We start from the raw sequence: 23,617 nt of genomic DNA, 5'->3' as shown, positions 1-23,617 counted from the left end.
CCGCTTATCTGGCTAAATTAATCTCATGGTAGGAAAGTAAAGTAAGAGTCCCCTTGGCTCCTGACTGTGGAGTTCTTCTGGAAAATGGAAGGAGATTGTTGGAAAGAGAAAAAGGGAAATTTTACTCAGGGACACTGGACCTAATCTCTTTTGGAGGGATTAATGGTGAAAGGTCTGATAGGTCTGTGTGTTAGGTGGCCATGGCAGGATTATGGGCCACATTGGCTATACAAAGGCTGTCTTCTTAGACTCTCAGTCTCAAATGTGTATCCCCCCCCCTCTCTCTCTCTCTGTCTCTCTCTCATACATAGTTTCTCTCTCACACACCCTCACTTTCCCACACACTCTCTCTCTACTCATTGATGTTCTGTTATGCAGCTCCTCTCTTCCCACTAAAAAATCCCACTGCGGCATGAGCAGCGGTAGTAGTAGTACCTCTGGTCTAATCTAGCTCTAGCCCCAGTGCTGCTATCCCAGAGATGGTGGGGTGCTGCTCTGATTGCTCCAGCACGCTGTTCAGGCCCAGCAGGCTGTGGCTGGCTATCTGTCTTCACTCACATCCTCACTGAGCTGGCAGCTCTGTGGACCAACACAACACAATGGGCAGAGCAACAGGATGCGCCTCAGGCTCCGGCACAGCCAGCCAATACAGTGCAACACCCACCCAACAATGTTCTCTCTCTCTCTCTCTCTCTCTCTCTCTCTCTCTCTCTCTCTCTCTCTCTCTCTCTCTCTCCCTCTCTCTCCCTCTCTCTCTCCCTCTTCCTCTTTTCATATTCAGCACTCTATTAAGCATCAACAATTGAAATAATTATCTTAAATCATATTAGTTAATTATCACATAAGTAACTAACAGTACCTCAATAAGTGTTTCTGTTTGAGAAGCACAGTCATGTCTGCAGCAGAGGTTCTCTTGACAATGACCCTATATCATCTCATTGATTAGTGTGAGAACTGCCTTTTTGAACCCCCCGGCTGGGCTGCATTCAGAAAGTAGACCTGTCGTCTGTATGATCTGTGACAAGCTGACTCAGCACCTCCACAACCCCACATATTCTCCCAGAGCCTTTTGCTTTCTCCTCTCTTTCCACATATTACCTTCCAGACCTCTCTCTCTTTCTGCTTGTGAAAGGCCTAATAATGTTTTCTGTCGCGGGGCGTTGGGATGGGCTCGAGAGGGCGGTCAAGCCGTGTCAGTGAAAAAGATTGTCTGTCGGATCCCTGGCTGTCTAACAGATTGACCTGAGCATCTGTGAGGGGAGGCGAGTGTAGATAATCAGGCCCTGGCCATCACAGCTCTTCTGCCCTGGCCGTGTAGCTGTCCATCAGCTCTCACTCCAATCTAATAGCCTGGACCAGGAATGGGCAACTTTGATGGGGGTCACAAAAAATCTGAGCTCATCATGAGGGGCTGCATAGTGAGCAAAGATTTTAGTGGCCCCCCTCTTGACAGTGGAGAAAACATGTTGCCGTTTTTAAAGCAAGTTTGCTGATTCTACACATTTTGCCATGGAAAGGAGAGAAGATTTAGCTATTTTATAACTCATTTCATGCAATTCTACTCATTTTGCCATGGGGCGGAGAGGAAAATGAGCTGTTTTACAGCTCATTTCCTGCTATTCTACACATTTTGCCATAGATTGGAAATAAATGTTTGCAGTTTTAATATCATATATCTGAGTGACAATGATTTAGAAACACAATGGGGGGCCCCCGGCCAGTAATTCAACCATGATAACAAGCAAACAAATTTGCTGACATGGGCTAATTGACTGACTAACAGTGACTGACACAACAAGAGGAAAACTGGTGATGCACAACCAAATTTTGAATTCTACTTTGTGCATTCTGCTATTCTATCTGGCAACTGTAAGATGACTGGGAAGGGGGGGGGGGATCCGAGGGCCTTCGCCAGTTGCCAATCCCTGGCCTCGACCATCACCTGGACCATCACCTGGACCATAACCTGGACCATCACCTGGACCATCGCTTATCCCCTGGGTGTTAGGACGCAATTCCCCCCCTTAGTGATGAAAGGCCAGTATTTCCGGGCAGAGTGTGTTTAACCTTTGGGAGATGGTTAATTAAGCTGCTCTATCGATTTGCTTTTCTTTGAAAGGGGGCTTCTTTTCCTGGATCAGATGTTGTTCTCATAGCTAGCTGTTGCTCTTGTTATTGTCAAGTGCTCTCAAACTAAAGCCTACTTTGTACGCCTGTGTTTATGGTATTTATTGGTGAAGAGATGATATACTGCTCTGATGCCTAGTGCTCCCTGTATTGGCCCTGTATTGGTCCAGTATTGGCCCTGTATGGCCCCGTATTGGCCTTGTATTGATCTATTACGTAATACTGAGGTACAATGATATTGCCAAATCTGAAGGTCGTGGGCCTTTTGCGCTGTAGATATTTTAAGTCCTGTTCCAGGCTAAATGAGGGGAGGTGTGTCCCAGTCAGTTACTCTAGCAGATATAATGCTATTTAAATGGTAATGTAATAACAGGAGCAAAACCACCTTTAATTATACTCTGTGCATAGCGTAGGCTATGTACTGGACTGGAGCCCTTAATATATGAGGCCCTTCCTCTGACTCTCTCTCTCTAGCCTCCTGCATGTCAGAGTTCCAGCATAGATCACTTAGGGGGTTCTTGGAGCATTGACAATATTGGACCAATGGCTCTGTGCCAAGTGTTGAGTCAGGCATGGTCAGTACATGGCTAAGCAGACCACAGGCTCATGACTGATGCTTCTCTCCACATGGTCAGTACATGGGTAAGCAGACCACAGGCTCATGACTGATGCTTCTCTCCACATGGTCAGTACATGGCTAAGCAGACCACAGGCTCATGACTGATGCTTCTCTCCACATGGTCAGTACATGGGTAAGCAGACCACAGACTCATGGCTGATGCTTCTCTCCACATGGTCAGTACATGGGTAAGCAGACCACAGGCTCATGGCTGATGCTTCTCTCCACATGGTCAGTACATGGCTAAGCAGACCACAGGCTCATGACTGATGCTTCTCTCCACATGGTCAGTACATGGCTAAGCAGACCACAGGCTCATGACTGATGCTTCTCTCCACATGGTCAGTACTTTGCTAAGCAGACCACAGACTCATGACTGATGCTTCTCTCCACATGGTCAGTACTTTGCTAAGCAGACCACAGGCTCATGACTGATGCTTCTCTCCACATGGTCAGTACTTTGCTAAGCAGACCACAGGCTCATGACTGATGCTTCTCTCCACATGGTCAGTACATGGCTAGGCAGACCACAGGCTCATGACTGATGCTTCTCTCCACATGGTCAGTACTTTGCTAAGCAGACCACAGGCTCATGACTGATGCTTCTCTCCACATGGTCAGTACTTTGCTAAGCAGACCACAAGCTCATGACTGATGTTTCTCTCCACATGGTCAGTACATGGCTAGGCAGACCACAGGCTCATGGCTGATGCTTCTCTCCACATGGTCAGTACTTTGCTAAGCAGACCACAAAACAAACTCCCAGAGACAGACAGAAAACATAGGGTATAATGGGGAAGATGGGTGACACCTGGAGGGGGGTGGAGACAAGCACAAGGACAGGTGAAACAGATCAGGGCGTAAAGTAGTGTTTTTGTGGACTGTAGTGTTTTTGCGGACACTACTGTAGTATTTACAACAGTGTTTTTGTTGCGGATAATACTGTAGTATTTACTATTATTCACACCTCCTCCTCCATGCTTCACGGTGAGAACTACACATGCAGTTGGAACCAAAAATCTCGAATTTGGACTCATTAGACCAAAGGACACATTTAAACCAGTATAATTTCCATTGCTTGTCTTTCTTGGTCCAAGCAAATATCTTCTTATTATGTGTGTCCTTTAGTAGTGGTTTCTTCGCAGCAATTCAACCATGAAGGCCTGATTCACACAGTTTCCTCAGAACAGTTGATGTTGAGATGTGTCTGTTACTTGAACTCTGTGAAGCATTTATTTGGGCTGCAATCTGAGGTGTACTTAACTCTAATGAACTTATCCTCAACCAGAGGTAACTCTGGTTCTTCCTTTCCTGTGCCGGTCCTCATGAGAGCATGTTTAATCATAGCGCTTGATGGTTTTTGCGACTGCACTTGACTGCTTCTTGTTCTTGAAATGTTCCGTATTGACTGACCTTCATGTCTTAAAGTAATGATGGACTGTTGTTTCTCTTTGCTTATTTGAGCTGTTCTTGACATAATATGGACTTGGTATTTTACCAAATAAGGCTATCTTCTGTATACCCCCCTACCTTGTCACAACACAACTGATTGGCTGAAACGCATTAAGAATGAAATAAATTCCACAAATGAACTTTTAACACGGCACACCTGTTAATTGATGAGGTCGTCCAGGTGATGACCTCATTAAGCTGGTTGAGAGAATGCCAAGAGTGTGCAAATCTGTCATCAAGGCAAAGGGAAGAGTCTCAAATATAAACACTTTTTTGGTGACTACATGATTCCATATGTGTTATTTCATAGTTTATATGTGTTCACTACAGTGCAAGTGAAGTTTATATGTCTTCACTTGCGAAAGTATTCGGCCCCCTTGAACTTTGCGACCTTTTGCCACATTTCAGGCTTCAAGCATAAAGATATAAAACTGTATTTTTTTGTGAAGAATCAACAACAAGTGGGACACAATCATGAAGTGGAACAACATTTATTGGATATTTCAAACCTTTTTAACAAATCAAAAACTGAAAAATTGGGCGTGCAAAATTATTCAGCCCCCTTAAGTTAATACTTTGTAGCACCACCTTTTGCTGCGATTACAGCTGTAAGTCGCTTGAGGTATGTCTCTATCAGTTTTGCACATCGAGAGACTGAAATTGTTTCCCATTCCTCCTTGCAAAACAGCTCGAGCTCAGTGAGGTTGGATGGAGAGCATTTGTGAACAGCAGTTTTCAGTTCTTTCCACAGATTCTCGATTGGATTCAGGTCTGGACTTTGACTTGGCATTGATCATTGTCTTGTTGGAAGACAAATCTCCGTCCCAGTCTCAGGTCTTTTGCAGACTCCATCAGGTTTTCTTCCAGAATGGTCCTGTATTTGGCTCCATCCATCTTCCCATCAATTTTAACCATCTTCCCTGTCCCTGCTGAAGAAAAGCAGGCCCAAACCATGATGCTGCCACCACCATGTTTGACAGTGGGGATGGTGTGTTCAGGGTGATGAGCTGTGTTGCTTTTACGCCAAACATAACGTTTTGCATTGTTGCCAAAAAGTTCAATTTTGGTTTCATCTGACCAGAGCACCTTCTTCCACATGTTTGGTGTGTCTCCCAGGTGGCTTGTGGCAAACTTTAAACTACACTTTTTATGCATATCTTTAAGAAATGGCTTTCTTCTTGCCACTCTTCCATAAAGGCCAGATTTGTGCAATATACGACTGATTGTTGTCCTATGGACAGAGTCTCCCACCTCAGCTGTAGATCTCTGCAGTTCATCCAGAGTGATCATGGGCCTCTTGGCTGCATCTCTGATCAGTCTTCTCCTTGTATGAGCTGAAAGTTTAGAGGGACGGCCAGGTCTTGGTAGATTTGCAGTGGTCTGATACTCCTTCCATTTCAATATTATCACTTGCACAGTGCTCCTTGGGATGTCTTGGGAAATCTTTTTGTATCCAAATCCGGCTTTAAACTTCTTCACAACAGTATCTCGGACCTGCCTGGTGTGTTCCTTGTTCTTCATGATGCTCTCTGCGCTTTTAACGGACCTCTGAGACTATCACAGTGCAGGTGCATTTATACGGAGACTTGATTACACACAGGTGGATTGTATTTATCATCATTAGTCATTTAGGTCAACATTGGATCATTCAGAGATCCTCATTGAACTTCTGGAGAGAGTTTGCTGCACTGAAAGTAAAGGGGCTGAATAATTTTGCACCCCCAATTTTTCAGTTTTTGATTTGTTAAAAAAGTTTGAAATATCCAATAAATGTCGTTCCACTTCATGATTGTGTCCCACTTGTTGTTGATTCTTCACAAAAAAATACAGTTTTATATCTTTATGTTTGAAGCCTGAAATGTGGCAAAAGGTTGCAAAGTTCAAGGGGGCCGAATACTTTCGCAAGGCACTGTATATACATTTTTTGTTGTTAACCATTATTTAACTAGGCAAGTCAGTTAAGAACAAATTCTTATTTACAATGACGGCCTAGGAACAGTGGGTTAACTGCCAGGGGCAGAATGTCAGAATGACAGATTTTTACCTTGTCAGCTCGTGGATTCGTTCTAGCAACCTTTCAGTTACAGGCCCAACTCTCTAACCACTAGGCTACCTGCCGCCCCAGGTTCAATGTAGAGAATAGTACAAATAAAGAAAAAACATTGAATGAGTAGGTGTTCTAAAACTTTTGACTGGTAGTGTATATAATGGTGTGGAATATGGACAGTATATGACTAGAAAAGGTGTGTACAGCACTACTTATATAGGATGAGCCATGACTAGAATACAGTGAACAACAACATAAAAGCAACATGTTAAGTGTTGTTCTCATGTTTCACCAGCTGAAATGAAAGATCCCAGAAATGTTCCAGACACACAAAAAGCGTATTTCTCAAAAATATTGTGCACAATTTGTTTACGTCACTGTTATTTAGCATTTCTCCTTTGCCAAGTGTCACGCCATAGAGAGGCTTTTATTCTCTATTTTGGTTCGGCCAGGGTGTGACTAGGGTGGGCTTCTAGTTTTTTTTATTTCTATGTTTTCTATTTCTTTGTGTTTGGCCGGGTGTGGTTCTCAATCAGAGGCAGCTGTCTATCGTTGTCTCTGATTGAGAATCATACTTAGGCAGCTTTTTCACACCTGTGTTTTGTGGGTAGTTGTTTTCTGTTTTGTGTCTGCACCAGACAGAACTGTTTCGGTTTGTTCCATTTTGTTATGCTCTCTCAGTGTTCAGTTTAAATAAATTATCATGAACACGTACCACGCTGCTCTTTGGTCCACTCATTCTTCATGCAACGACGAGCGTTACACCAAGATAATCAATCCACCTGACAGGTGTGTCATATCAAGAAGCTGATTAAACAGCATGATCATTAAACAGGTGCACCTTGTGCTGGGGACAATGCAAGGTCACTCTTAAATGTGCAGTTTTGTCACACAACACAATGCCACAGATGTCTCAGTTTTTGCGATTAGCATGCTGAATCCAGGAATGTCCACCAGAGCTTAATTTCTCTACCATAAGCCGCCTCCAACGTCATTTTAGAGAATTTGCCAGTATGTCCAACCAGTCTCGCAGACCATGTGTATGTCGTTGTGTGGGCGAGAGGGAGGCATAAACCACAGACAACAAACACAATTGCATTTTATCAATGGCAATTTCAATGCACAGAGATACCGTGATGAGATCATGAGGCCCGTTGTCCTCTGCCATCACCCTTTATCCTCTGCCATCACCTCATGTTTCAGCATGATAATGCACAGCCCCATGTTGCAAGGATCTGTACACAATTCCTGGAAGCTGAAAATGGCCCAGTTCTTTCATGGACTGCATACTCACCAGATATGTCACCCATTGAGCATGTTTGGGATGCTCTGGATCGACGCTTACTACTCTGTTTCAGTTCCCACCAATATCCAGCAACTTCGCACAGCCATTGAAGAGGAGTGGGACAACATTCCAGAGGCCACAATCAACAGCCTGATCAACTCTATGCAAAGGAGATGTGTCGCGATGCATGAAGAAAATGGTGATCACACCAGATACTGACTGGTTTTCTGATCCACGTCCCTACTTTTTTTAAAGGTATATGTGACCAAAAGATGCATATCTGTGTTCCCAGTCATGTGAAATCCATAGATTAGGGCCTAATGAATTTATTTAAATTGACTGATTTCCTTATATGAACTGTAACTCAAAAACATCTTAGACATTTTTGCATGTTGCGTTTTTTATATATTTTTGTTCCGTATTTACTGTAAAGTGGTAAAACAGCATGTAAACATAATTAAAGTGACCAGTGTTCAATGACTCTATGTACATAGGGCAACAGTCTAAGGTGCAGGGTAGAGGACCCGCTGGTAGCCAGCTAGTGACAGTGTCTAAGGTTCATGACAGGTGCATTTATACGGAGACTTGATTACACACAGGTGGATTGTATTTATCATCATTAGTCATTTAGGTCAACATTGGATCATTCAGAGATCCTCACTGAACTTCTGGAGAGAGTTTGCTGCACTGAAAGTAAAGGGGCTGAATAATTTTGCACGCCCAATTTTTCAGTTTTTGATTTGTTAAAAAAGTTTGAAATATCCAATAAATGTCGTTCCACTTCATGATTGTGTCCCACTTGTTTTTGATTCTTCACAAAAAAATACAGTTTTATATCGTTATGTTTGAAGCCTGAAATGTGGCAAAAGGTCGCAAAGTTCAAGGGGGCCGAACTGTGGGACCTTATACAAGGCACTGTATAAGGTCCCACTGTTGGCAGTGCATGTCAGAGCCAAAACCAAGCCATGAGGTCAAAGAAATTGTGCATAGAGCATAGAGACAGGATGTTGTTGTGTTGATGCACAGATCTGGGGAAAGGTACCAAAAAATGTCTGCCCATTGAAGGTCCCCAAGAACACAGTGGGCTCCATAATTCTTAAATGTAAGACGTTTGGAACCACCAAGACTCTTCCTAGAGCTGGCCACCCGACCAAACTGAGCAATAGGGGCAGAAGGGTCTTGGTCAGGGAGGTGACCAAGAACCCGATGGTCACTCTGACAGAGCTCTAATTTTCCTCTGTGGAGATGGTAGAACCTTCCAGAAGGACAACCATCTCTGCAGCACTCCACCAATCAGGCCTTTATGGTAGAGTGGCCAGACGGAAGCCACTCCTCAGTAGAAGGCATATGATAGCCCGCTTGGAGTTTGCCAAAAGGCACCTAAAAACTCTCAGACCATGAGAAACAAGATTCTCTGGTCTGATGAAACCAGGATTGAACTCTTTGACCTGAATGCCATGCAGCACATCTGGAGGAAACGTGACACCATCCCTACGGTGAAGCCTGGTGGTGGCAGCATCATGCTGTGGGGATGTTTTTCAGCGGCAGGGACTGGAAGACTAGTCAGGATCGAGGCAAAAATGAATGGAGCAAAGTACAGAGAGATCCTTTATGAAAACCTGTTCTAGAGTACTCAGGACCTCAGACTGGGGTGAAGGTTCACCTTCCAACAGGACAACGACCCTAAGCACACAGCCAAGACAACAGAGGGGTGGCTTCGGGACAAGTTTCTGACTGTCCTTGAGTGGCCCAACGAGAGCCCGGACTTGAACCCAACGAGAGCCCAATCTTGCAGTGACGCTCCCCATCCAACCTGACAGAGCTTGAGAGGATCTGCAGCAAGGAATGGGAGAAACTCCCCAAATACAGGTGTGCCAAGCTTGTAGCATCATACCCAAGAAGGCGCGATGTTGTAATCGCTACCAAAGGTGCTTCAACAAAGTACTCAGTAAAGGGTCTGAATACTGACGTAAATGTGATATTTCCATATTTAAAAAACAATTTTTGCAAAAAAATGAAAAACTTGTTTTTTCTTTATCATTATGAGGTACTGTGTGTGGATTGATGAGGGGAAGAAGCTATTTAATTAATTTTGGTATAAGGCTGTAACGTTTTTTTATTTTTTTAAGTCAAGGGGTCGGAATACTTTCAGAAAGTAGCTACAATGATGCACTTTCATGCAAGGTTAAGCACCTCGTTGAAGTTTATAGAGACCGCAACTGATATGTAGAACAATCTTAACATTATCTACTTTGGTTTAGATACAAGCATCATGAAACCTGTAACACAATACATTCATTTGACTTGTTGAAAATACATTTTTTGGACCTAACTTGCGAATCACTTTTTCCATGTGGTTGTATCCTTCAGTGATCCTTCAAATGATGACTGCTTTCTAAATATTTGTTGAAATTATAAATGTTGTGTTTCCTAGAATGTAACGCTAACGTAAATGTAGAAACAAGGGTGGCTCAACTTACCCCACTATCCCCTACACATTAAAATAATACTATTCCATTAGTAGTCTCTGCAGTCTCTGTCTGGCATCCCCTTGTCTCTGTTTTATTCAAGGAGAGGGTATGTGTAACTAGAGTGAAAGAATGGTAAGTGGGTTGTCTAAATAAAGTAAAGCTATTCTCTGATTAAGTTAAATGCTGTAGAGAGGTGGGTTGGGATGTCCGCCCTTGGAAACAGATGACAGAGAATGTGGTTTTAATCCAGCGATGTGGCTGCCGTGGTGGTAGGATGCCTCCCAAGGACGCTCGTCCGCTGATGCACCTCAAAACGCTCTCCTCAGGGCTTTGACGGATGACACCCCCGCTCCAAAATGATAGGCTATTATTTCACTTTGCAATGGATAAATGGCAACACTAGCTGCTACCTGTCCCCCTTCCCTCGCCATGCCTCACCTCACAGCCTGGCACCAACAGACAGACAAGGGAGGGAGGGAGTAGAGAATAAAAGGTTTGTGGGACTGTGACAATTTGTGATCTTACTTTCTCTTTTTCAACTTTGTTGTTCTAGGTGACTGACTACATTGTGCTGCTGTAGTGACAATGGCATTTGATAAGCAGCTGATTTGATCATGGGTTTTGATTGTTGCAACTGCTGAAGGTTATTTGTTCTTAGCTATTTACACAGCATCTGTTGCTCTCTCTCTCTCTCTCTCTCTCTCTCTCTCTCTCCCTCTCTCTCTCTCTCACACATAGACCAGCGGTTTTCATGGTCTCCTTCTCAGCACTTCGATGAAGACAGCTTCTCCCCTCCTCCACCCAGGAACATGAAGGCTCTATCGGGTGGCCGGCCCAGCCAGCTCCAGATCACCTCAGCTCACACCTGCGGCCTGGCCGACTGCGACCACTCCCTGGACCACCATGAATCCCGCACCCCCTCATACCTCCTCAGCCCCACAGAGAGCTGTCTCATGGAGCACCATCGCTGCTCCCCCCGTAGCTCCATCCACTCTGAGTGCATGGCGATGCCAGTCTCCATGGCCAACACAGACCACTCCATCTCCAGCAGTACCTTTCCCAGGATGCACTACAGCTCCCACCACGACGGCAGCGGGTCGCGGGATGGTGGTAGTAGAGGAGGAGGAGGAGGAGGTGTTGGCGGTGGATCACGGGATCGAGATGAGTGTGGCTCGTCGCATGGCGGCAGCGGTAAGATGAACAGAATCCCAGCCAACCTGCTAGACCAGTTTGAGAAGCAGCTTCCGTTACACCGTGATGGCTTCCACACGTTGCAGTACCAGAGGGCATCCACTACCACCACGGAGCACCGCAACGAGAGCCCTGGGAGGATCCGACACCTGGTCCACTCTGTCCAGAAGCTCTTCACCAAGTCCCACTCCCTGGAGGGCTCGTCCAAGATGAACGGAACCAAGGGAGACTCGCACCGGGAAGGCTCCCACCACCACCATCATCACCACCACGGACACCACAAACACAGCAAGCGCAGCAAGAGCAAAGAGCGTAAGTCATCAGACAGCAGCAGTAAGCAGCGCTCCGGGGTGGCAGGCTGGTGGAGCTCAGACGATAATCTGGACAGTGACAGTACGTACCGGACGCCCAGTGTCATGTCACGCCAACATGTGGACCACATCAGCAGCCACTGCTACCCCGACTCTGTCCACAGCCACTACGGGGACCTGTCGCTCAAGACCTCCAAGAGCAACAACGATGTGAAGTGTTCCGCGTGTGAGAGTGTGGCCATGGCTCCTGAAGGGAAGTTCATGAAGAGGAGCTCCTGGTCAACGCTGACCGTCAGTCAGGCCAAGGAGGCCTACAGGAAGTCCTCTCTCAACCTGGAGAAACCCATGATGCCCACAGACCTCAAGCCCAACCTCAGGCCCTGCCACTACCTACAGGTGAGTCACTCTTCTAGTCCTAGTCTGTCCGTTGCTGGAGCCATGTTGCCGGAACCACAGCAATGTGATAGAAAGAAAGAAAGAGACCAGTACGAAGTCACTGAATAAGAGCATCTGCTAATTGACTAAAATGTCAAATGGATGGGATTGACAGATAAGCAGACAGATATGTACACATAGACATAGGTCCACTGGTAGTCTGATTTAGTGAAGCCATTGAAGAGAGAGAGGATTTATGGTCATTATCAGTCAGTGTAGAACCAAAGACCAGCTATGCTTCATTCTAACACTTAGAAACACTGCAAACAACGAGGCTCATTGATTAGCATGGATCTCAATATTTAAGCCTGCCGTTTATATGGCACTCTATTCCATCAGAGGCTCATGTTCAGCAGACAGACAGCCCTGAATCCAGACAGCGTTATTATGATGTTGTTTGTCTCAGCTGGACCTCTGATAGTTCTGAGAGATAATCTCTTGTATTTCCCTGTCCAGGATATGAGTCACCTGTCAGGGGCTCAGCAGGGTAGAAGCAGTGAGGGGACAGCTCAGTGGGAGATATCAAATACTGTATCAATGAATAACACCAGGGGGGGCAAAGAAAAGACTCAGGATCATTGCAGGTTTGAGCTTTTTGCAGTGCCATGTTTCCCAAAGGAGTCAGTTGGTCTGTATTGGTGTGTGAGAGGCCAGGATCTGCATTGTGGGAAACCCTGGTGGATTGTGGGTAATGACATTAAGATCAATTCAAAGTGAATCAGCATTTTTGTAGTTGATGGTCCAGAGGTTTTATGTTAGGGTTGTGGTAGTAAAGGGTATTTGTTTAGGAATGGCAACTTCCTTGCCCACGGCACTGAATGCCTACTGTACTTTTTCACTAAAATAACGCTGAATATGAAACGATGCTGTTGGTGTATGATGAATCAATATCAAGCTCTTCCTGACAGTAAAAAGTACTTGTTTTACAGTTAACATACAACCCATGAGTGGGCTATTGCCTGAAGCTAAAAACATTTGAACTCCTTAGCACTCAGATAAATACGCCTCAGAGAATCTACGAAGTAGAATGTGGTGTAACTGCTGTCTTTAATGGACAAGAAATACATGATACATGGCTCAATCCACCCACCATTCTAGTGAGGAGGCAATGCTTATCTGACTATTAACTGACGTAAACAGGAAAACAGAGGTTTTGTGACTAATTCCAAGCATCTGTATACAAAACCCTTTTAATGGTGATGAAAATGATGAACCCCAGACAACGGTAGCCTCTAGAACCTCGAATCTCTTTATCTCTCTAAGTGCACTAAACTCTCCCTGAGACTGATGCAGACGGTAATGCATTCTTTGCCTGATCTTTTGATGGGGTGTCTGAACGACCATAAACACGTTGTTTTTTCTATAAATAGCCCAGTCCATTCCGTTGGTTCTCCACTGCAGGGCTATTTTGAGCCTTGTCTATCGGCCCAGCTGGTGACGCATTTCCCCTGGGGATTGATGCCCCTTCTCTGAGGTGAACTAGCTACCAGGGAGGACTGTGGATCCACAGAGGGCTAGGAGACAGGGGGAAATAAACAGACTATTCAGGTCTATGGCTAGCTGGCTCAATGGCTGACTGGCTGGCTGGCTCAATGGCTGACTGGCTTGCTGGCTCAATGACTCAATGGCTGACTGGCTGACTGGCTGGCTCAATGGCTGAATGGCTGACTGGCTCAATGGCTCAATGGCTGACTGACTGGCTCAATGGCTGAATGGCTGGCTCAATGGCTGAATGGCTGACTGGCTCAATGGCTGACTGGCTGGCTGGCTCAATAGCTGAATGGCTGGCTGGCTCAATGGCTGACTGACTGGCTGAATGGCTGGCTGGCTGGCTCAATGGCTCAATGGCTGACTGGCTTGTTGGCTGGCTGGCTCAATGGCTCAATGGCTCAATGGCTGACTGGCTTGTTGGCTGGCTGGCTCAATGGCTCAATGGCTCAATGTCTGACTGGCTTGTTGGCTGGCTGAATGTCTCTCTATTTCTATACCTTTCCTTATCAACAGGAGCAGTGAGGTAGTTAGATTGAGTTGTTAGTCAAGAACATCACTCTAAATGACACCTTGTTGTTGTCATTGGATTTGACGACAGGGGAGAAAAGAAAGAAAAAATCTATTGAAAAGAGAGGAAGTTATGATGTTGTGAGAGAGCAGAGTGCTCTCCAAAAATGGGAACGTTTGGTGTGTTAGTGAGCATAGAACAGGACAGAGATGGAGTACAGTTGGCTTCTTCCTGAAATTACAAATATTTGGAATCATGCTGTATGTGCCATCGATCATCGCTCTCTGTCTTTTGCAGACTGATTTCACAAATTGTCACAAATTACCCTAGCATGAATACACACACACACTCCGGCCCTTGTTAGTATCTGTTAGGGAGGAACAGCAGCTTTGATTTAGATGCAGTAAGGTGACAGTGACAACGCAATGAAGTCATGGATGTGACAAGCTCACCTGGCCAGGATACAGATTCACGACAGACTGCTGCTCATGGCAAACTTAATTATCTCTCTCTCTCATTCTCTATAATTATCTCTCTCTTTCAACCCCTCTATCTCTTTCTCATGTTCTTTCTCCCTTCTCTTTGTAAGTCTTGCTCTTCCCTCTCTTAGATACTGTAGACAAGCAGATAGTGTAGATCTGAAAGGACTGACTGAAAAAACAAGCATAATACATGCCTTATTAGCCACTCAACTGCTCAGCCAAAGTGCCACTACAAAATCATTTTGTTTTACTGTTGTGTCTTAGCCTTCATTAATTCACTTTCACCGCTTAACACAACTCTTTTCCTTCCAAAAGAGTAGAAAGCGCGGATTAGGCTTTGATTGTTTTGCTGATAGGGCAATGCGGCAGGATTTAATAAGACAATTAATTGCCATGTTGACTTGCCAAAGCTGGACGGTTCAGAGAGAGAAAGCCTGTGATTAAAGGCAGAGTGAAGTTGCAGCGCTGCAGACACCACAGTCTCTCTCTCTCTCTCTCCCCCCCCCCCCCTCTCTCTCTCTCTCCCCTCTCTCTCTCTCTATCTCTCTCTCTCTCTCTATCTCTCTCTCAATTCAATTCAATTCAATTCAAGGGCTTTATTGGCACATGTGTTAACATTGCCAAAGCAAGTGAGGTAGACAACATACAAAGTGAATATATAAAGTGAAAAACAACAAAAATGAACAGTAATCATTACACATACAGAAGTTTCAAAACAGTAAAGACATTACAAATGTCATATTATATATATATACAGTGTTCTAACAATGTACAAATGGCTAAAGGACACAAGATAAAATAAATAAGCATAAATATGGGTTGTATTTACAATGGTGTTTGTTCTTCACTGGTTGCCCTTTTCTCGTGGCAACAGGTCACAAATCTTGCTGCTGTGATGGCACACTGTGGAATTTCACCCAGTAGATATGGGAGTTTTTCAAAATTGGATTTGTTTTCGAATTCTTTGTGGATCTGTGTAATCTGAGGGAAATATGTCTCTCTAATATGGTCATACATTGGGCAGGAGGTTAGGAAGTGCAGCTCAGTTTCCACCTCATTTTGTGGGCAGTGAGCACATAACCTGTCTTCTCTTGAGAGCCAGGTCTGCCTTCAGCGACAGTCTACATTGTCAAAGATTTACTTAATTTTGGGTCAGTCACAGTAGTCAGGTATTCTGGCACTGTGTGCTGTCTGTTTAGGGCCAAATAGCATTCTAGTTTGCTCTGTTTTTTACAATGTGTCAGGTAATTATCTTTTTGTTTTCTCAAGATTTGGTTGGGTCTAATTGTGTTGCTGTCCTGGGGCTCTGTGGGGTCTGTTTGTGTTTGTGAACAGAGCCCCAGGACCAGCTTGCTTCGGGGGCTCTTCTCCAGGTTAATTTCTCTGTAGGTGATGGCTTTGTTATGGAAGGTTTGGGAATCGCTTCCTTTCATGTGGATTTTTGCAGAATTCTGCATGCAGAGTCTCAATTTGGTGTTTGTCCCATTTTGTGAATTCTTGGTTGGTGAACAGACCCCAGACCTCACAACCATCAAGGGCAATGGCTTCTATAACTGATTCAAGTATTTTTTTGCCAGATCCTAATTGGTATGTCAAATTTGATGTTCCTTTTGATGGCATAGCTGGCCCTTCTTGCCTTGTCTCACAGATCGTTCACAACTTTGTGAAAGTTACCTGTGGCGCTGATGTTTAGGCCGAGGTATGTATCGTTTTTTGTGTGCTCTAGGGCAACGGTGTCTAGATGGAATTTATATTCGTGGTCCTGGCAACTGGACCTTTTTTGTAACACATTATTTTTGTCTTACTGAGATTTACTGTCAGGGCCCAGGTCTGACAGAATCTGTGCAGAAGATCTAGGTGCTGCCGTAGGCCCTCCTTGGTTGGGGACAGAAGCACCAGATCATCAGCAAACAGTAGACATTTTACTTCAGATTCTAGTAGGGTGAAGCCGAGTGCTGCAGACCGTTCTAGTGCCATTGCCAATTTATTGATAAATAGGTTGAAGAAGGTGGGTCTACATTCCTCTCTCTCTCTCTCTCTCTCCCCCCTCTCTCTCTCTCTCTCTTCCTCTCTCTCTCTCTCTCTCTCTCTCTCCCCCCTCTCTCTCTCTCTCTCTCGATTGAAGGGCAGTGTAGTTAACCAGACTCATTTGTAATAGGTTTTCAATAGTTCCAGATGTCTACGTACTGCTGTTTACAGCTAACGTTTACAGCACCCATGACAGCAGTTGCTTCGCAAGGTATTTCTACCTGGAAATACATGACCTAAGTTATTGATAGTTGGTATTTAGCAGTCATAAAAGTATGCCTTATTTACTTTGAAGAACTACTACAATAGTGAATTAGTCAGACAGCATAGGCAGCAGCTCTATAGAGATGAGATGATGAATTGGAATGAAATAATGTCATAAAATAATACAAATGTGTTCTACACATCAACTAAAATACTTTATTATAGTAAAGTAATGACAATGAATGCTGGTGAAGAAGTGATAATCAGTAATGGGCAGTCACTACCATTATGGGATTTTTATGAATTGTTTTAATCTGTGTTGAACAGCATTCAACCCACATAATGCATAGTGTACTTAATCGAAAAAATGTTAATCGAACAGAAACCGAACCAACCTCAAAAAGCAGTAATCGCTCAGCACTACTGACTGCCTAATTTACAGAAAGGGAGCTGAGGGGATCATCCATGCACCGTATATTCTGAGATATGGATGTATAGATGCAGAATGCATGGTAGGCTATGTGTTGTGTGCAGCCGTCCCAGTGAAGATTGATATTTATAGATTGATAGGACAGGGTGACAGCTGTGCTATGACATAAAGACAGCCAGAGGGCTGGAAGAAGCTTGGGAATGAGCTCAGGAAGGATGGTAATAGTTGAAGGGAATTGGCCAATGGCTTATGTTTCTTCCTGCATGCTGTACAGTCGTGGCCAAATGTTTTGAGAATGACACAAATATTAATTTTCACGACTTCTGCTGCCTCAGTTCATATGATGGCAATTTGCATATACTCCAGAATGTTATGAAGAGAGATCAGATGAATTGCAATTAATTGCAAAGTCCCTCTTTGCCATGCAAATGAACTGAATCCCCCAAAAACATTTCCACTGCATTTCAGCCCTGCCACAAAAGGACCAGCTGACATCATGTCAGTGATTCTCTCGTTAACTCAGGTGTAAGTGTTGACGAGGACAAGGCTGGAGATCCCTCTGTCATGCTGATTAAGGAAAAACGTGCCGTCATCATTGCTTTGCACAAAAAGGTCTTCACAGGCAAGGATACTGCTGCCTGTAAGATTGCACCTAAATCAACCATTTATTGGATCATCAAGAACTTCAAGGAGAGCAGTTAAATTGTTGTGAAGATGTAACGGCGTTCTTCGTTTGTTGAAAGAGAGTCGGACCGAAATGCAGCGTGGTGGTTACTCATGTCTTTAATGAAGGAAAAAGTGACGATACATGAGATAACTAATAAATACAAAAACAACAAACGGAACGTGAAACCTAAATACAGCCTATCTGGTGAAACTACACAGAGACAGGAACAATCACCCACGAAAGACAAAGCGAAACTCAGGCTACCTAAATACGGTTCCCAATCAGAGGCAACGAGAATCACCTGACTGCTGATTGAGAACCGCCTCAGGCAGCCAAGCCTATACAACACCCCTAATCAGCCGCGATCCCAAATACTCCAAACTCCAATACGAAATACAATAACATAAACCCCTGTCACACCCTGGCCTGACCAAATATATAACGAAAACACAAATACAATGACCAAGGCGTGACAGAAGAAGGCTTCAGGGCGCCCAAGAAAGTCCAGCAAGCGCCAGGACTGTATCCTAAAGTTGATTCAGCTGCGGGGCACCACCAGTACAGAGCTTGCTCAAGAATGGCAGCAGGCAGGTGTGAGTGCATCTGCATGCACAGTGTGGTGAAAACTTTTGGAGGATGGCCTGGTATCAAGAAGGGCAGGAAAGAAGCCACTTCTCTCCAGGAAAAAACCTCAGGGACAGACTGATATTCTGCAAAATGTACAGGGATTGGACTGCTGAGGACTGGGGTAATGTCATTTTCTCTGATGAATCCCCTTTCCGATTGTTTGGGGCATTCGGAAAAAAAGCGTGTCCGTTTGGGGCATCCTGAGACCATTCATGTGTGGGGTTGCTTCTCAGCCAAGGGAGTGGGCTCACTCACAATTGTGCCTAAGAACACAGCCATGAATAAAGAATGGTACCAACACATCCTCCGAGAGCAACTTCTCCCAACCATCCAGGAACAGTTTGGTGACAAACAATGCCTTTTCCAGCATGATGGAGCACCTTGCCATAAGGCAAAAGTGGTAACTAAGTGGCTCAGGGAACAAAACATCAATATTTTGGATTCATGGCCAGGAAACACCCCAGACCTTAATCCCATTGAGAACTTGTGGTCAATCCTCAAGAGGCGGATGGACAAACAAAAATCTAAAAATTTTGACAAACTCCAAGCATTGATTATGCAAGAATGGGCTGCCATCAGTCAGGAGGTGACCTAGAAGTTAATTGACAGCATGCCAGGGTGGATTGCAGAGGTCTTGAAAAAGAAGGGTCAACACTGCAAATATTGACTCTGCATCAACTTCATGTAATTGTCAATAAAAGTCTTTGAAACTTGTGAAATGCTTGTAATTATACTTAGTATTGTATAGTAAGATCTGACACAAATATCTAAAGACATTGAAGCAGCCAACTTTGTGGAAATTAATATTTGTCTCATTCTCAAAACTTTTGGCCACGACTGTCTGTTTTTTCCCTCCCTTTGTCCCTCACATGTATTTCCTGTCAGTTTGTGAGGAGAGAGGCGTGCTGTGATGTGCTGTAGCACTAACAGGATGCTCCCACACACAGTGAGAGAATCCTCTGTCTGTTCATCGCCCTTACAACAGTTCCTAGCAACCCTGTGACAGGAGAGGACACCTCCAGGAAGGCAGTGAGACCTAGACCCAAGACCAAACAATACACAACATCGAGAGAGAGAGAGAGAGAGAGAGAGAGAGAGAGAGAGAGAGATGCAGGGAGAGAAGGAAAGTGGGAGAGGGAGAGGAGAAAGTAAGACTGAATCATTCTCTTCCTACATTCCTCTCAGAGGAAATGATGAAGTGGGGAGGGATTATCACTGATTGAGTTGTTTGGAGACAAGTGTGGGGCCAAGGAAGCCAGATCTATCCCCGTCTCTACTCGAGTCCTATTTTAATGCCACTGACTTATATTCCTAGCGGGAGAGGACCTGAGTTGAGCGGAGCAGCAGAGTTAATCAATGAAATTCCCTGCAGCAGCAGCAGGGCCTGCAGCCTACAGCCCATTTCCCTGGGGATGCCTCTGGGGCAGGATCAGAGCTGAGGCCTGAGGGCTCAGTCATGGGAAGGGACATACACGTGGACACCCACACATCCTAGGAGAGTAACCGGACTATAGATACTGCATATCTCAGAACGTGTTGCCTTTTTCTGCCTCTTTTTGCCATCAGTGTAGTTTGTAGTGGTTCTCCTCACTTGAGTGCATTCATTCAATTCGGCCTATCAATAACTGAGCACACATTTTCTAGTATATTCCATCATGTTGGAAGCAGCATGAGCTGTTCAGACACTTACTGTATAGATCTGTATGTTCTCTTCCTCCATGTAAATAGCCCTGTGCTGCGTGTGTGTATTCATTAGGATGGGGGGAAACACAGTGATGTCTGGTCCCCCCTACACAGGGGGAGATGGGAGATGCTCTAATCAATCTACTATAGTTTACCAGCAAATCCAAATGAAACTAATCTCACCACAGCTTGTGGCACTCCTTACTTGATTAGACGTCTAAAAATATCAAACTCCTTGAAGACTTATTTTACCCATCAACTATGATGAGCATTCAGTGTGTGTGTGAGCGTGTGTGTGAGCGTGTGTGTGTGTGAGCCAGATTCAAATAAGGTCTAGTGTCAACCCATTATTGTTTTTTGAACCCTTATTTTACATGGTAAGTTGTCTGAGAACTCATTCTCATTTACAGCAACAACCTGGGGAATAGTTACAGGGAAGATGAGGGGGGATGAATGAGCTGGGGATGATTAGGTGACCATGATGGTATGAGAGCCAGATTGGGAATTTATCCAGGACACCCGTTTAACGTGTGTTAAAAAAAGACAGCACCCTACACCAATCACTGCCCTGGGATAATTTTTTAGACCAGAGGAAAGGGTGCCTCCTACTGGCCTTCCAACACCACTTCCAGCAGCATCTGGTCTCCATCTCCATCCGACCAGGACCAACACTGCTTAGCTTCAGAAGCAAGTTAGCAGTGGGATGCAGGGTGGTATGCTGCTGGCTTTGCTTGAAAATTGCAGTGACACACTTTTCCTCAAAGAGTACCATAATCTTTTCTCATGACTTAATGAACTATAAAGGAATGACGGCGAGAGATAGTTTGGTGGGTTGGGATGGGATGGTGCCAAGCACGCACAATGTGACAGGATATAACAATTACAGATGGATATTAGTTTCAGCTGCGACATCAACACGACGTTTAACAATCACTGAGATTGTCTTCCTTTATGAAGAACCCATAAAAGGCAATTCATAGATGTTATGATGACTAACCCAGACGCACACAGACCAACCTGAGGAAGAGATGACTAACCCAGACACACACAGACCAACCCAGACGCACACAGACCAATCTGAGGAAGAGATGACTAACCCAGACACACACAGACCAACCTGAGGAAGAGATGACTAACCCAGACACACACAGACCAACCTGAGGAAGAGATGACTAACCCAGACACACAAAGACCAACATGAGGAAGAGATGACTAACCCAGACACACACAGACCAACCTGAGGAAGAGATGACTAACCCAGACACACACAGACCAACCTGAGGAAGAGATGACTAACCCAGACACACACAGACCAACCTGAGGAAGAGATGACTAACCCAGACACACACAGACCAACCTGAGGAAGAGATGACTAACCCAGACACACACAGACCAACCTGAGGAAGAGATGACTAACCCAGACAGACAGACCAACCCAGACAAACACAGACCAACCTGAGGAAGAGATGACTAACCCAGACGCACACAGACCAACCTGAGGAAGAGATGACTAACCCAGACACACACAGACCAACCTGAGGATGAGATGACTAACCCAGACAGACAGACCAACCCAGACAAACACAGACCAACCTGAGGAAGAGATGACTAACCCAGACAGACAGACAGACCAACCCAGACAAACACAGACTAACCTGAGGAAGAGATGACTAACCCAGACAGACAGACCAACCCAGACAAACACAGACCAACCTGAGGAAGAGATGACTAACCCAGACAGACAGACCAACCCAGACGCACACAGACCAACCTGAGGAAGAGATGACTAACCCAGACACACACAGACCAACCTGAGGAAGAGATGACTAACCCAGACACACACAGACCAACCTGAGGAAGAGATGACTAACCCAGACGCACACAGACCAACCTGAGGAAGAGATGACTAACCCAGACGCACACAGACCAACCAGAGGAAGAGATGACTAACCCAGACACACACAGACCAACCTGAGGAAGAGATGACTAACCCAGACACACACAGACCAACCTGAGGAAGAGATGACTAACCCAGACAGACAGACCAACCCAGACAAACACAGACCAACCTGAGGAAGAGATGACTAACCCAGACAGACAGACCAACCCAGACAAACACAGACCAACCTGAGGAAGAGATGACTAACCCAGACAGACAGACCAACCCAGACAAACACAGACCAACCTGAGGAAGAGATGACTAACCCAGACAGACAGACCAACCCAGACAAACACAGACCAACCTGAGGAAGAGATGACTAACCCAGACAGACAGACCAACCCAGACAAACACAGACCAACCTGAGGAAGAGATGACTAACCCAGACAGACAGACCAACCCAGACAAACACAGACCAACCTGAGGAAGAGATGACTAACCCAGACAGACAGACCAACCCAGACGCACACAGACCAACCTGAGGAAGAGATGACTAACCCAGACACACACAGACCAACCTGAGGAAGAGATGACTAACCCAGACGCACACAGACCAACCTGAGGAAGAGATGACTAACCCAGACACACACAGACCAACCTGAGGAAGAGATGACTAACCCAGACACACACAGACCAACCTGAGGAAGAGATGACTAACCCAGACAGACAGACCAACCCAGACAAACACAGACCAACCTGAGGAAGAGATGACTAACCCAGACAGACAGACCAACCCAGACAAACACAGACCAACCTGAGGAAGAGATGACTAACCCAGACAGACAGACCAACCCAGACAAACACAGACCAACCTGAGGAAGAGATGACTAACCCAGACAGACAGACCAACCCAGACGCACACAGACCAACCTGAGGAAGAGATGACTAACCCAGACACACACAGACCAACCTGAGGAAGAGATGACTAACCCAGACGCACACAGACCAACCTGAGGAAGAGATGACTAACCCAGACACACACAGACCAACCTGAGGAAGAGATGACTAACCCAGACACACACAGACCAATCTGAGGAAGAGATGACTAACCCAGACGCACACAGACCAACCAGAGGAAGAGATGACTAACCCAGACACACACAGACCAACCTGAGGAAGAGATGACTAACCCAGACACACACAGACCAACCTGAGGAAGAGATGACTAACCCAGACAGACAGACCAACCCAGACAAACACAGACCAACCTGAGGAAGAGATGACTAACCCAGACAGACAGACCAACCCAGACGCACACAGACCAACCTGAGGAAGAGATGACTAACCCAGACACACACAGACCAACCTGAGGAAGAGATGACTAACCCAGACACACACAGACCAACCTGAGGAAGAGATGACTAACCCAGACGCACACAGACCAACCTGAGGAAGAGATGACTAACCCAGACGCACACAGACCAACCAGAGGAAGAGATGACTAACCCAGACACACACAGACCAACCTGAGGAAGAGATGACTAACCCAGACACACACAGACCAACCTGAGGAAGAGATGACTAACCCAGACAGACAGACCAACCCAGACAAACACAGACCAACCTGAGGAAGAGATGACTAACCCAGACAGACAGACCAACCCAGACAAACACAGACCA

The 23,617-nt window shown here is 45.2% G+C and overlaps 1 protein-coding gene across 1 annotated transcript in view; it reads left to right on the top strand.

Moving 5' to 3' along the window:
• Positions 1-10,743: 10,743 nt before the first annotated feature.
• LOC109894606 (disks large-associated protein 2) overlaps positions 10,744-23,617 on the top strand; it is a 79,309-nt gene continuing 66,435 nt past the window's right edge. The window contains exon 1 of the mRNA XM_031829077.1: positions 10,744-11,899. Coding sequence (XP_031684937.1) covers positions 10,811-11,899 — 1,089 coding nt within the window. The 5' untranslated portion in view covers positions 10,744-10,810. The remainder of the gene's footprint in view (positions 11,900-23,617) is intronic.

Source organism: Oncorhynchus kisutch, linkage group LG7 (assembly GCF_002021735.2).
Source record: "Oncorhynchus kisutch isolate 150728-3 linkage group LG7, Okis_V2, whole genome shotgun sequence".
In the NCBI taxonomy this organism is placed as follows: domain Eukaryota; kingdom Metazoa; phylum Chordata; class Actinopteri; order Salmoniformes; family Salmonidae; genus Oncorhynchus; species Oncorhynchus kisutch.
Note: the sequence above shows the minus strand (reverse complement) of the source record. Positions and strands in the feature narration are given on the sequence as shown.